At 41.6% G+C, this 13,002-nt stretch overlaps 1 protein-coding gene across 3 annotated transcripts; it reads right to left on the reverse strand.

Moving 5' to 3' along the window:
* opn4xa (opsin 4xa) lies at positions 1–12,727 on the reverse strand. 3 transcript variants are annotated; one of them, XM_034602525.1, is made up of 11 exons: positions 12,608–12,727; positions 10,868–11,096; positions 7,204–7,339; positions 3,309–3,442; positions 2,769–2,972; positions 2,510–2,681; positions 2,202–2,363; positions 1,548–1,655; positions 1,281–1,455; positions 910–1,053; positions 1–787 (listed from the first exon to the last, which is right to left on the reverse strand). In XM_034602525.1, exons 3-11 carry the CDS (start codon positions 7,335–7,337, stop codon positions 764–766), a joined length of 1,257 nt encoding a protein of 418 aa, XP_034458416.1. In that variant the 5' UTR covers positions 7,338–7,339; positions 10,868–11,096; positions 12,608–12,727; the 3' UTR covers positions 1–763. The 3 variants fall into 3 exon arrangements, with proteins under 3 accessions (XP_034458416.1, XP_034458415.1, XP_034458414.1); XM_034602524.1 differs by lacking the exons at positions 10,868–11,096; positions 12,608–12,727 and having other exon boundaries at positions 1–766; positions 7,204–7,400; XM_034602523.1 differs by lacking the exons at positions 10,868–11,096; positions 12,608–12,727 and having other exon boundaries at positions 7,204–7,400.
* Positions 12,728–13,002: the final 275 nt, after the last annotated feature.

The following is a 13,002-nucleotide window of genomic DNA, read 5'->3' on the forward strand; positions in this document are numbered from 1 at the left end:
CATTGGTTTGCAAAATTCTTTATAAAAGAAATGGATAACACAGTTCCCAAAGTAGATGCAGTGATGGGAAATCTTAGATTGTGTTATGCATAATTTCTGAATTGTGCTTTGTCATGAGACAACATATAATTTACAACTTACTCAACATGATAAACACTGTTATACTGCGTCATAAATACAATATATTGAGTTCTGTAGTCACAGTTGCACCAACAAAACATAGAAAACAAATGTATTTGGTTGAATTGCATTCAAACATAACCTTTAACGTTCTTAGACAAAAAAAACTACTTGTTTACTTTGCTGTGTTACAGTAACCCAAAGCCACGTAGATAAATAAACTATTCAACATTTATCTTCCTGGTGTCGGGGAGAGAAACTTTGATAGTTGAGCTCAACAGTCCAGCGGTTGTTAGTCTCTGTGGTTTGAGGTTTTTCTTTTTCCTCACAACAGCCAAAGCGCTGAGGGGCCTTTTCTCTGAATCAGGTCTGATGATGGCCTGGGAGAGATGTACGTACATTAACATCCAGAGAGTCTGACTGGAGTAAGACACACAACTCCTTTTCATCTTCCTCCATCTGTACTTGTGTGTGTGTCTCTCTCTCTCTGTTCAAGTTATCTCTCTCTCTCGCTCATCTCCCTGTTCCCTCCCTTTAATCCAGCTCTCAGGGCTCTCCTCCCTTTTTCCTCCCCCGGGGCCGAGGGCTTCCCCATGTTGACGGACTCAGGCGATAGGTTGTGGTCAAATCCGCTCAGTGGGCCTCACTGTGGGATTGAAGTCTGGAACTGAATTCAAATAAAAAGGCACATTTAGAAAAGCTTGACTGTGTTAACATCTTTAAAACCTTTGATTTCAAGATGGTTGGTTTATAAAAATCAACTGATACAATGATGAGCGCCCACCTGACCTGTTCCTGGCTTTGACTTCCCTTTTCATTGGTCAGTTCAGCCAATGATTTGTACTCTTTGTCCCTCAGGGCTCCGAGGGAATAGCTTGACTTCAAACAATGGCTCTTGTCCATAGGGTCCATCTCCACGTCACTCCAAACCTGCTACATGGGAGACGCACATGAATATCAAGTTTAGTATCAAGTTGTGCATTTATAGAGTCCCTATGCAAAGAGACTAATTAAAATCCTATAACGCTTTAGACTTTATAAGCCAAAAGATATGAGCTCTGCCATTATGGGTTCAAAACAAACAGTTTCTTTAAGCCCACTGCTGATGCTACTGCTTGACCTGTGTTTGACTCCCCTCTTTAAAAGCCCATGAAACTCACTGTGTCTGTCGTGGACATGGAGGAGACTCTGTGAAACTTGGTCCTGGACACTGAGGACTGTCTGCTCAGCATGGAGTCCCTGAAGGAGGACTCGCTGTGTGACACCGATATGCAGTCCCTCCTGGAGGCCCGGTTTAAGAAGTATAGACAGGGAACCTTTTCTGCAAGTGTGTCCCTGTTGGGGGAAAAATAAAATCTGAATACATTTCTATGTAATTTTCACGTTCAGGTTCAGCTTAGCAAAGAGTTGGATCACTGCTCACTCACCGGTATTTGGCGTGGATGATGGCGTAGATAAACGGGTTGTAGATGGCTGATGCCTTGGCTATAACAGCAGGGACAGCTTTGGAGTACGGATTGAGGACATGTCCATATCTGAAAGTTGTAAAGAGTAGAACTGTTCACATAATCAATGGTGATACTGGGATTGTAATGTAATAGGGGTCGACCGATTCCTGGTTTGTTCTATTGATCGGCACTAATAGGAATGTCAGTACCAGCTGAGCTTGGCTCTAATAGGGATGCTATGAGGGACACAGGCTACATTTTGCTTCTACCGTTTTGCAGTCAAAGCAGGGGTTTCCCTACTCTTGACTAAAATATTCTTCTTTTAGTTGCATGGCTTCAAGTCTGTTTTTCTGCCTTATGTGCATAACTACAGTCATTGTGATCAGAGCAATGTGATCCATCTCAAATTATAGTTGAAAGGGGCTACTACCGGTCGACCCGCATAGCATTTTTCATCATGCTGTTTATATTCTTACAAGACTATGGAACATGAGTCATGATTAATAGCAAAAATGAATTGCAGTGTGCAAGCAAGCATCCTTTATGTTCTACGCCTTATGCCAGGCTACAGCTAATGCTACTGAAAAACCTGAAGGGACCATACAGGGCCCCTGTGGTACTGCATATATTTACCCAGCCCAGGCGATGAGGGTGACGCATGCATAGGGCGACCAGGAAAGCACAAACACTATGATGACCACAAAGGCAATCTTGGCCAGCTTCCATTCAGTCTTGATGGACTGCTGCTGGATCAGGGTGGACTTCCTCACCTGGGACCCCCACTTCTCCACATCTCTGTCAGGACACAGAGAAGCAACAAACGGATGGAAGTCAATATCTACATGAGCCTGTACAGAGGCTAAACTTGTGAAAACAAATACCACTAAAGTACAACTTGTTTTTAATGCATACTGTATCGTCACCTATGCTAATTCCCTCACCTGCTTGCACGGCGGATGGCCAGGAACATGCACAGATAACAGTAGGATATGATTCCCAGAGGGATGAAGAATACAAAGCAGCATAACATCAAAGTGTAACTTTTATTGGCTGGAGTCGATGTCACATAGTCCCACGTGCACGAGGTCATCAGGCCCTCGGGAATGTACGAACCTTGGGAAAAATACGCGACAGTCAAATGAGTAAAAGTATAACAAGAGTGCACTTGCATTGAAAGTGTAAGAAAGATAGGTTACTTACTCCAACCCAAAAGTGGTGCAAGGCTCCAAGCTAATGAGTAGAGCCACACCAGGGCAATAAAGATGCAGGTGCGTCTCTTCGAGGTCCATCGAAGCGCCTGCAGAGGCTTGGTGATGACGATGTAGCGGTCGATGGAGATTGCCAGGAGGTTTATCATGGAGGTGATTCCAAATAAAGCTCCACAGAAGGCATACATTTTACACCCTGTGGAGGAAAATAAAGAAAGACGTATTTTTATTTAAAGGGAATATTCTATTAGCAACTCAAGTAAAAATCGTAATTGAAATAATGGCTTATTCAGAATAAGGTCCGAATATTGCTGTCCATGAAGAAGTCGTCATTGTTGGCAATTTTATTTAATATGAATCCATTAAATATTATAATGATATTTCCTGCATCATGAATAAACATTTGATTGTTTTTATATTGCATGGTAAAAACAGATGTTCCTATATTGAATATAATACAGATATAAACGTAAAAAAAATTAAATAAAGTGAATGCAGTATTGCAGTATTATTAAAGATAAGACAAAATTACCTGTTTCACCAAAAATCCAGCCTTTGTACAGGGAGTTAACGAAGAAGATGGGCGACTGTGTGATCGCCATGAGGAAGTCACTGACGGCCAGATTCATGATGAAAAAGTTGGGTGGCGTCCGCAGATTCTTGTTGCTGAAACACATGATAATTGAGACGTCTCAGGTCAACAGTGGTCGGGACCTCACGGAGCAATTTGTTGTTGATGACATTCACATTCTTACACACAGAAAGTTTGCAGAATTGATTCAATGAAGATGACAAACGACTGTTTGTGCTGCAGAGCTTCAGCTGTTCCTCCTTAGGATTTAGTTGCTACGGTTTAAAGTGTTTGTGCATAATACTCCCACTGCCTTTATGAAAACCTGCACCTTAACATATTCTTTACTTTTGCCGACATCACTGGATGTTGCCTGATGTATGTTCACTAGTTGTAGCAGCTTGTTTCTATAATTTGTGACAGCACATGGGAACCATATGGGCCTACAAAACATTTAAGTGTACTGCTTTTAATTGCTAACAGGAACCTGTAAAAATTCCATCAGCTGATTAATACTCAGTACATCATTATCCACGGTATGTTAAGTTAATAACTGTAAAGATTGTATTTAAATGGTTTTGTGTGTCAATTAAAATCCAAAGGGAGGTTTCATAGAATTATTGTCCCTTAAATTTAATTTGTAAAGTTTTTTTTTCAGAGTGTTCCCGATGCAGCCAAATCAAAATCCAATCAATAACTCTCAAATCTATATCCTTCTGAGTGCAAGTCCACTTCTTGTTTCATGGAAATCAATAGTAATGGAACTCCTTAACAGTGGCTTTCATTCATACTCTTGTCATTCCAACACTGTCTCTCTGTTTAAGAGGGTTTGGATCAAAAAAGAATCACAAGATTATAAATAAACACATAAGTGCCGTCCTCTTCACATTAAAACGAAGGAATGCAAATACAACACAAATGGATTGGATGAAAAAAACCTTTCAGTAGCTCCACACACAGTCTGTGAAGCTGAAGCTAGCGGCTATATTGAAGAAAAGTCCGTCAAAGAGAAAACTTCATCACCAAAGGTCAAGAATCCAATTATAAATGCCCTTTACACTGAGATGCATTGTTAGGGGGACAACAGAAGAACAACATCAGGGAAACACTCAGAGGATTTCCAATTATCGAGTCGGAAGTATATTCACTTATTGACTCTGAGAGGGTGAATAGGTTTGGGGAGAAAGAATTTCACGTCATCATGACATCAAATCTTTTCCGCTTTTGTCCCAAATCAATTCTTGCTAAAAATCTGAGGTGGAAACCGTTCCCCGAGAAGAGAAAGCAAATAAGATCCATTCTGTGAAATCTGCTTCAGCTACCAGCTAACAAGTAGCTAACTGTGTGGGACAACCTGAACATGTTGCTATTTACATGTTCTCACTTACTGAACACAACACATACGTAACAATAATGAGTCTGGAACTACAGTGGCCCATGTGGGGGCCTCAGCAGATGTTTGGTTTCTCTGAGGCTGCCGGTGGGCACAGATGGTCGTGTTGTAACGCACGGTGTCGGTGTGCACTTGATAACCTTTCCTGAACATGCCACAGCTCAGTGCACACACAAATCATATCTAGAGCCACTGAATCAAGTCTCTGTGGACTTTGCACAGAACTACCAGTGCACGTGATTGTCTCCGTTTCCTTAAATGAAATCCGATGAGCTCCAGCTTGTCTAAACGCAGGCGTCGGACTTTATCGCAACCTTTCATGTCTCTCATATGTGAAGTGTCGGCGTGATCTGTGTCAGTGAGCATTTTACCCTCTCATTTATTATCCAATACTCACTTACTGCAGCGCTAAAGGTACATGGAGTTCAAGGGACACAGATGTCAGACGAAAAAGTAGTCAAACTGAACTGAATACGATGATATGCTCCACTTGATTGTGGACTATTTACATAAATATTTACTTTAACCCTTACATCAGCTCCATTTTAGCCCTGACAGCCGTCGGGCATTGTCTTTGCCGTTTTGTCCACCGACAGTAAAAGGGGCAAAAAGAGTAAACACTGCACAGACAGATTAGTTGAGTGTATAGTGTGTTGACATGCAGGCGAGATGATGGTGTGACTGGAGGAGAGATCGATCTGAGATCCGTAGCTCTGTGTCACTGGAGGTGACCTTAATGCAGAAATCATGTCCGAGCCAGGATTGTATCTAACACTTGGTTCTCTGCTGCATTTAGTGGCATAGTATATACCCAGGAGTGGCCATAGTGTTTTAACTGTGTGCTGCACACACACAGGTGTGTGTGCGTGTGTTGGCTTCTGAGTCTGTCATTTGAATTGTATGGTTTTCATATTGTTTCAAATTTAAAAAGTATGAAGAAAGATTGTTGTTTGTTTGTTTGCAGGATTACACAAAAACTAAACAACGGATTTCCATGAAATTTGGTGGAAGATCATGAGACATGAGCAAAGTCAGAACCCATTACATTTTAACATAGGTTCAGATAAAGAGGCCAATTCAATAATTTTTGTATCACTTTCTTTAACATTTAAGATAGTTTTTTTTTATTTCCCAGAGAACAATGCACAGTTAAATTTTTTTTTATCTGGGGGACCGATCTAGATCCAAATAGCAATCTACATTAGCTGAGTTAATGGCTGTTGAAGAAAGAAATCAGGCGTGTTTAGGAGACTGATATTTATGAGTGTGTGCAATTATGTGCAGATCGAGAGAAAACTCCAGATCTAGTGAATTTAAATGTGGCTTCATATGGGGACTGCTGGGCCTCGGATGGAGGTTTCTTTGAAATTGATGAAATCTGAAATATTTAGCTGGAAGGAACACACTCGAAATGAACGAATCAATATTCAAAAAACGAAATAGTTTTTCAGCTGAATCATTCGTATCTTCAGCGGACAGGAGACCTAACCGTTGCTCCCGGCAGTGTCAAAGCCTGAGTCATCACACAAGCACCAGGCCTGCATATTAAGTACGAAAGGCTGAGATACATTAAGTAGTAGCTTCATTTTTCCTCTGGTCTTCAGTTATAATGCAGTGGAATCGTGTGACGTCAGTACTGTACCCGGTGGGACACGCGGTATTGTATTGTCGACGCTGAGCCGCTTTGCTTTTTTATTTAAGCTCGCCCTCTTCATGTGGTCTTAGATAGTAGCCCAGTGTTGACTCTCTGTAGATAAGCAAGTAGCTGACGGAATAATTGAATCCAGTCATTGATTTATCCTGCACAGTTAGAAAATCGCTAAGCAGCTGCTGCGCGGTATTGAATGGCTGCAGGCTGCTGTGAAGCCCGCTCTGCCTGCGCTTGTGACATCTGTACTTAGTAATGCAAGAGCAAACAGTTTCCCTGTTCAGCGCATGGAATCTGTGCAACCCCCAACCACTGTAGTGTGTACTGTACAGAGCTGAAAGTACAGTATACCACTGATTTAAGTCTTATTGTTCTACTATTCTATAAAGATATGCTCTGATACTATAATCCATATATTCAGTTAGATTGAAGGGATTCCTTCCCTTCATGCCGACATATATGTATTTGATATTGTAATTTGCTGTTTTTAATGTGTGTTGTAGAGCGATAAAGGCAAAAGGCTTTTGTGTACTCGCTCGCTTTGGATTTCCAGCAGAATTTGAACAGTGGAGCACTGTGCTCCCTCGGTCTTAACTGTGCCCGCATGTGTGACTTCCCAGAAGCTGCTCTTAAGATCAGTTCACATGCAGAAACGTGATGGGCAAAGCTGGGCCGGGTGCATTGTCAAATATAGGTGCATTCCAACAACGTTTTTTGTCTTAACCAGAAAAATAGGAAAGGCGAGTAATTTGACCACTGAATATCGCAGCTCTAAACTTGACAAATACAGACGTTCTTCACCATCAGCCCCTTACCAGAAGAAGGCGTACATGACCAAGGCATTCCCGGTGACCCCTACTGTCCCAATCACGAAGACAAAGAAGGCCACGATGTAGTGAGCGTGTTCCTTGACATCCACCTGCCGATAGAATCCACGATCCACATCCATTTCTGTGAAAATAGAGAGACGATAGAATACTTTATTGATCCTTAAGGGGAAATTTGTCAGCATAAGAGGGTGGAAAGTAGCCTCAGGTCTGCATATAGAAAGGCTGCACCCTTCAGTTACCATTACTTCATATCTTGTGAATTAATTTGCTTCAGTTGTGATTTCCTTGTGGAGAGTCAAGCTCAAGTTTTTACATTACATTCGATTTTTACATTTTCTATCAGTTTTTTTTTAATCAAATCCATTTGTTGATGTTTTTGATTTTTTTCATAATTTGGAAATGTACCCGTTCATTGCTTGGCATTTTGAACACATCCGTATTCCCCTTTTGGAAATCTGAGGAAATCCACACATTTCCTCTCAGCTCTCAGTCAATGTTGTGAGACTCAGATGCTTTGAGAATTTGTGGAGATTCCAAACAGGAAATTTTGGGGTTTTGGGAGCCGATGTTGGGAACCGTAACAAATCGGGGAAGCGAATCTGTAGGTTTTGAGGTAAAGTCAGTGTTGTTATTCTAACCTACACCACTGCATGTGTGCACAGTTGGTTGGACTGGTTTCATCATCTGTTGAGCTATAGGTGTGTATAGAAATGACTGAAATGGCTAACAACTGTACACTTCAGCACTTTCAGCTATTGAATGATACCCTTTGTCATTTCTGCACAAACAGTTATGGTCGTTTTAAAGGATGAATCTTATGACTCCGGTTCTCCTCTGACTTTTCAACCAGCTCCACCGTGAGTTCCACAAATGTGGTTTTCAGTGAAATGGCTCGACAGCTGGTGGATGAAGTTTTTTTTTTCTCCTCTAGATCAGTTATTATAAAGTAGACGACCCCTTTTCTTTTCCACTATCGGAAAAATAATAATAATATCTGAAAAATGAATGATGACATTTTCATCAATGTCATTTGTACTTTATTTAGTTCATATGAGCAAATGTTATCATGCTAAGACTTTAAACTATGATGGTAGATATAATAAACCACGACCAGGGTATAGCCTGTATAAACATAGATAAATACACACAGAGGTCTGCAGTCAACAATGTGGATTGTAAAACACTAATAAAGAATGCAATTAATGCATTCAACCAATCAATTTTTACTTTTCTGTGATCAATTTTATCATTATTTGCATCGATGGTGTCACTATTTTCTTGCTGTTTTATGTTTTATCCTTAATTTCAAAGCAGTTTAGCAGTTTTTAAAATATGTTTCACTGTGAGCGCATTCAACTAAATAATTTAATTTCCTGTTTAAAGTCCTGTCTAATAATGATTTCACAGCTAATGAATTAGTGACGGTCACGGCTGTTTTTTCGGAGAGAACCTCGTGATGCAGTCAAATCTGTACAACTGGAGGATCTTTTTCATTGAGTGGTTGAAAGAATGGGACAGGAATGGATTCCAGTCTCGATGTGGACACAGGGAAAACGAGACTCGTGACATATCTCAGCCGTGATTGAAGTCCCCAAAAAACTGCACATGCATGTTACTGTGTGATCAGAACCTGTGTTGTTCTCATCTGCCGTTTGCTTTTTCTTTAGTCGGCTGCATGGCACCTTGAGGCGTTTTAGCCTGTTTAAGCTTTTCGGTTCTTCAAGTCTTCTACTTTTGCACCGAGGGGAACAAGTAGAGTCTATTATGTAAGGTAAGGTTTGGATTATATGGATTTATACGAGACAAGTATTTGCTTTCCCAAAGTCTGACAACTGGAAACATCTTATTCTTTTTTCAGGGAACTTTAAACTTTCTCCACACTGCTCCCAGAAGTCTTCCTCTTGCACACCGACATGATGGAGTAAGAGCGATTTTACTTTTCCCTGCGGTTTTAATGAATGACATGTGTTCCACCTCTACAGAATCAGAGGGATTATGACACTCAGCCCTTTAATACCAATCATTAACCCTTGCAAATGGTGAAAATGTTTTGACCACAGCAATAATCCCAATAAGAGAGAAGAGCCTCACTCTGTATTATTGAGCTGAAGCGCTGTGAGAGTTTTTTACGAGGTCAATCTAAGGAGAGCCGGAAAAAAATGACATAACAACTCAAACAAGGTAAACTGGAGGACAGGTAAGATGGCTAAAGGTGCAGGGGGAATACTTGTGTAATAAAGAGGTGATTAAGTCGATTTATTTTTGATAATGAAAATGGCTGTCTGGACTTTGCTGGTGCATGTGGCCTCTGCTCAGCAGCGGCGGTGAACAGGATTGATTGAAGAGGATTTCTCTCTTGTGTTAATGTGATGGAATCAGGAAGGCGCATTAAGTCACAAATTATTAAGCGTGTTTATCCTTTGTAAACCCGCTTCCTGTCCGCCTCTGCAGAGCGGAGTTGCAGGCGCCACAATGCCGTGTCACATCAATTTCACAAGACGCCCGGAAAACATCTGTCGCGTATCGCATTAATAATTTGTCTGTACTCGAACAGAAACATGTCATAAATCATGACTCTGAATACCCTGGTCTAAAATTAGGCTGAGTGATTATACTGTGCATAATCCAGCAGAGCACTAGTGGATCTGACTCATAATACGTGCACGTGCAGGAGCACGTTGTCCTGCCTCACGTGTGGAGTCTTTTCTTTATGTCGTTTACTTGCATCATTGATAGCCCAGCATTTGTCGGCGATGGTGTGAAAAAGTGAAGGCACATGTACAGCACAGCTCAGTGGGTGAAGCGCACATGGACATGCAGTGTGCCAGGTCCACACAGGGAGCTCTTGCTGTGCTCAGTGAAGCCTTGTGAGTCAGAGGAACTCTCAATCACCTCCTGCTCCCCCTTCATTGGGTGTCAAAGCACTGTCTCATAAAGTCAAACAAATCAAATGCATGTCTGATGCACGGAGGTGACGTGCACCCTGCACTGTCTTTTTCGTGAACATCTTGTAACAGTGGCCTGCAGGTGCACGGAATGTGTGCGTGTTCATTGAGAAATTGCTAATGTGAAGTTGATGTTCGTGGAAAAACAAGAGGATCGAAGAAGATGAGTGAGCTTTGATAGAGGAGAGCCTGCCCTGTCTGCTCTATGGGAATTATTTTAATTTATAATGTTGCAATTAAAAGATTTCAGATTTAAGAAGCTGCAGATCTTTTGGACGATATTTTAAAGACATTAACTTGACAAAGGCACTGGGATGCATCACACAAAGCACGGTTTGAATCAACAAGTGCGTTGTGGTTTGTGGCTTCCTTTTTAAAGGGATACATTGTCTTGTTTTAAATCTAAGAAGGAAAGTCCCCTGATTAAGATACAAACATGAAAGTGGTACGACAAACAAGAAACTGAACAGAAACCTCATGTTTCTCCAGATTCTTAGTTTAAATCACACAAAATACAATTATGAGATGAAACACATTCTTGAAAACTCTGACACACTACACCACACTGTCATTTTTAAATTGATTTAGGCTAAAACATGTTATTGTTTATGAATGTTCAAAAGCAAAAGATACAGAAAGAGGTTCCCATCAAGTCAAGCTGACCTCTAGTGTGTTGCTGTTCTATTAATAAAGAGTTACTTTACCTTATCCAGAGAGTGAAGCCCCCTTTTCCTCTCCAGGGCACGTCTGTGTTTGCAAAGCCTAAGTGGGGAAGAGGTTCAGAGACACTGAGGCAGCGCAGCATGTGAAACCGGTGTGAAAAATCCAACACGCCCACGGTTTTGAACGGATTGACGCTTGATTCTCTAATCCACCAAGTCAGGAGGAGATTCTCTCACGCACGGCAGCAGCGGTAAGCTCCCGCTATCAGCGCTTGGGAGACTATGAGAAAACACATGAAGACAGATAGAGAGGCAAACAGCAGCAGCACATTGACCCATCCCCCTGCTGGCCACCCATCACACACAGCTCTCATATGGCTCAACACATCGATCAAACCAGTGTGTGGTGTGTGTGTGTGTGTGTGTGTGTGTGTGTGTGTGTGTGTGTGTGTGTGTGTGTGTGTGTGTGCATGAGGCTGTGGTACTGCTGGTTTGTTTGTGTGGGAAGCTGGTTTGAATACAATAAATATGTGTTTATGGTAATAACTTGTAAAATGCCTTGCTTCGGAGAAACAAATTGCAGGCGGCTTCCCTTACTGAATCAAATCCTGCAAAGTAATTCTCATCAAGCATTGATTTCTGTGTATCTCATACCCATTGCCAGTGGCACAACTGCAGCCGACCAGATGTCGCTTGCAGGTTTCATGCGAGGTGAGAGAGCGACACCCTGGTTTCTGCATTCCACCGGGAAGTCTTGTGGTTTTTCAAATGCACCAAAAGCCTTTTTACATAGTATCAGACTTGTCCCTGCTCATCCGTGTGTGAGGAGAATGTTGAGAAAAGCACTCAGGTAAAAGCCTCGCGATGTTTATCATCTCATGCACAACCGAGCAGGCAGCAGCAGCCGCAGCGCCTCATCTACAGGGATTAGTATTTCCCTTTATGCCCCAAACTGGACTTCTTTGTTTGACTGATATCACCTGGCCGGGTTGTGCGGATTCAACACATGTCAGAAAGATGCAGATACTTATGAAACAAGGCTCCCATCCTTGCCAGATAAGCCTTTGCACTTATGGGTCACTGCACTTCCAAAGGAAACAGGCCTATCAACATACATTTGTTTCCAACCAGCTGTACTTGCTTTAATACATCTGACATATGGGATGTCAGTTGTTTGTTGCTTTTTTTCTTGTGCTCTAGGTCATGCATAGTTTTTTTTTTTTTTATCTTCTTCTGTCGTTTACTGGGTCATACAACAACATTGTGATTAGCACCTGATTCAGTGGGCGAGCGTTTAGCATCATGGGTACAAGGCTTATCTGTGTTCTGTATGTAGCTCAAGACAAAGAGAGCTTTCACCACGTCTGTATGTTTCATCATAAAAGAAAAACCTGGGGACGCCTTCAAGGGAGGAATCTACAGACGATGAACTCAATTTGATAAACGCGTAATTTAATGCAACGGTGCTCATAGATCTTTGTAATCTCAGAGGTGTCAACTTGACTCTTTGGACATTTTTGGTCAGGTCCAAACAAGGAGTTTTCCCTTGTTGGACCAGAGAGAGGTCAGTTGTGCCAAATGGTGCATCACAGTTACGCAGGATGTTAAAAACATTGGCGGCTCCACGACAGCAAGGCCGCCTACTAATGTCACCTGTTGTAGTCAGGCCAGAAGAGTGGACGAGGGAGTACGTCTGCTTCTTTTTGCCTGAAGTGCCCCCCCACCACCACCACCACCACCACAGCAATCAACTGTCCAATTACTGTCAAAATGGTCTGTCACCTCTGCAACCCCTTGTGAGGTGTGAAGAGGACAAAATCCATTCTGCAAAACCCTCTGGAGAGTTAATCTGGGGTTCAAGAGACAAGCGCGGTCTAGAGAGAACAACATTTTTAGAGGAGCTGTGGATCACATTGTGCAGGAGTATCTGAAAATCCAACAAAAAAGGAAATAAACATAAATTTGTCTTCATCCTAAACAATTTTCATGACACAACATGACAAGAGAAAATGTGTCATCCTAAGTGAGTAGTGAATACACACATTCCCTTCCCTCCACAACTGTAAATTGTAATAATTGTAAATATTAAATCGCAGCAATAAGAAAGGTGCCAATGTTTAAATTAGCAACATCAATCCATGCACAATTTTAAGTTGAAAAATATTTTTGGATTTGAC

This window comes from Hippoglossus hippoglossus, chromosome 12 (assembly GCF_009819705.1).
Source record: "Hippoglossus hippoglossus isolate fHipHip1 chromosome 12, fHipHip1.pri, whole genome shotgun sequence".
NCBI lineage: Eukaryota > Metazoa > Chordata > Actinopteri > Pleuronectiformes > Pleuronectidae > Hippoglossus > Hippoglossus hippoglossus.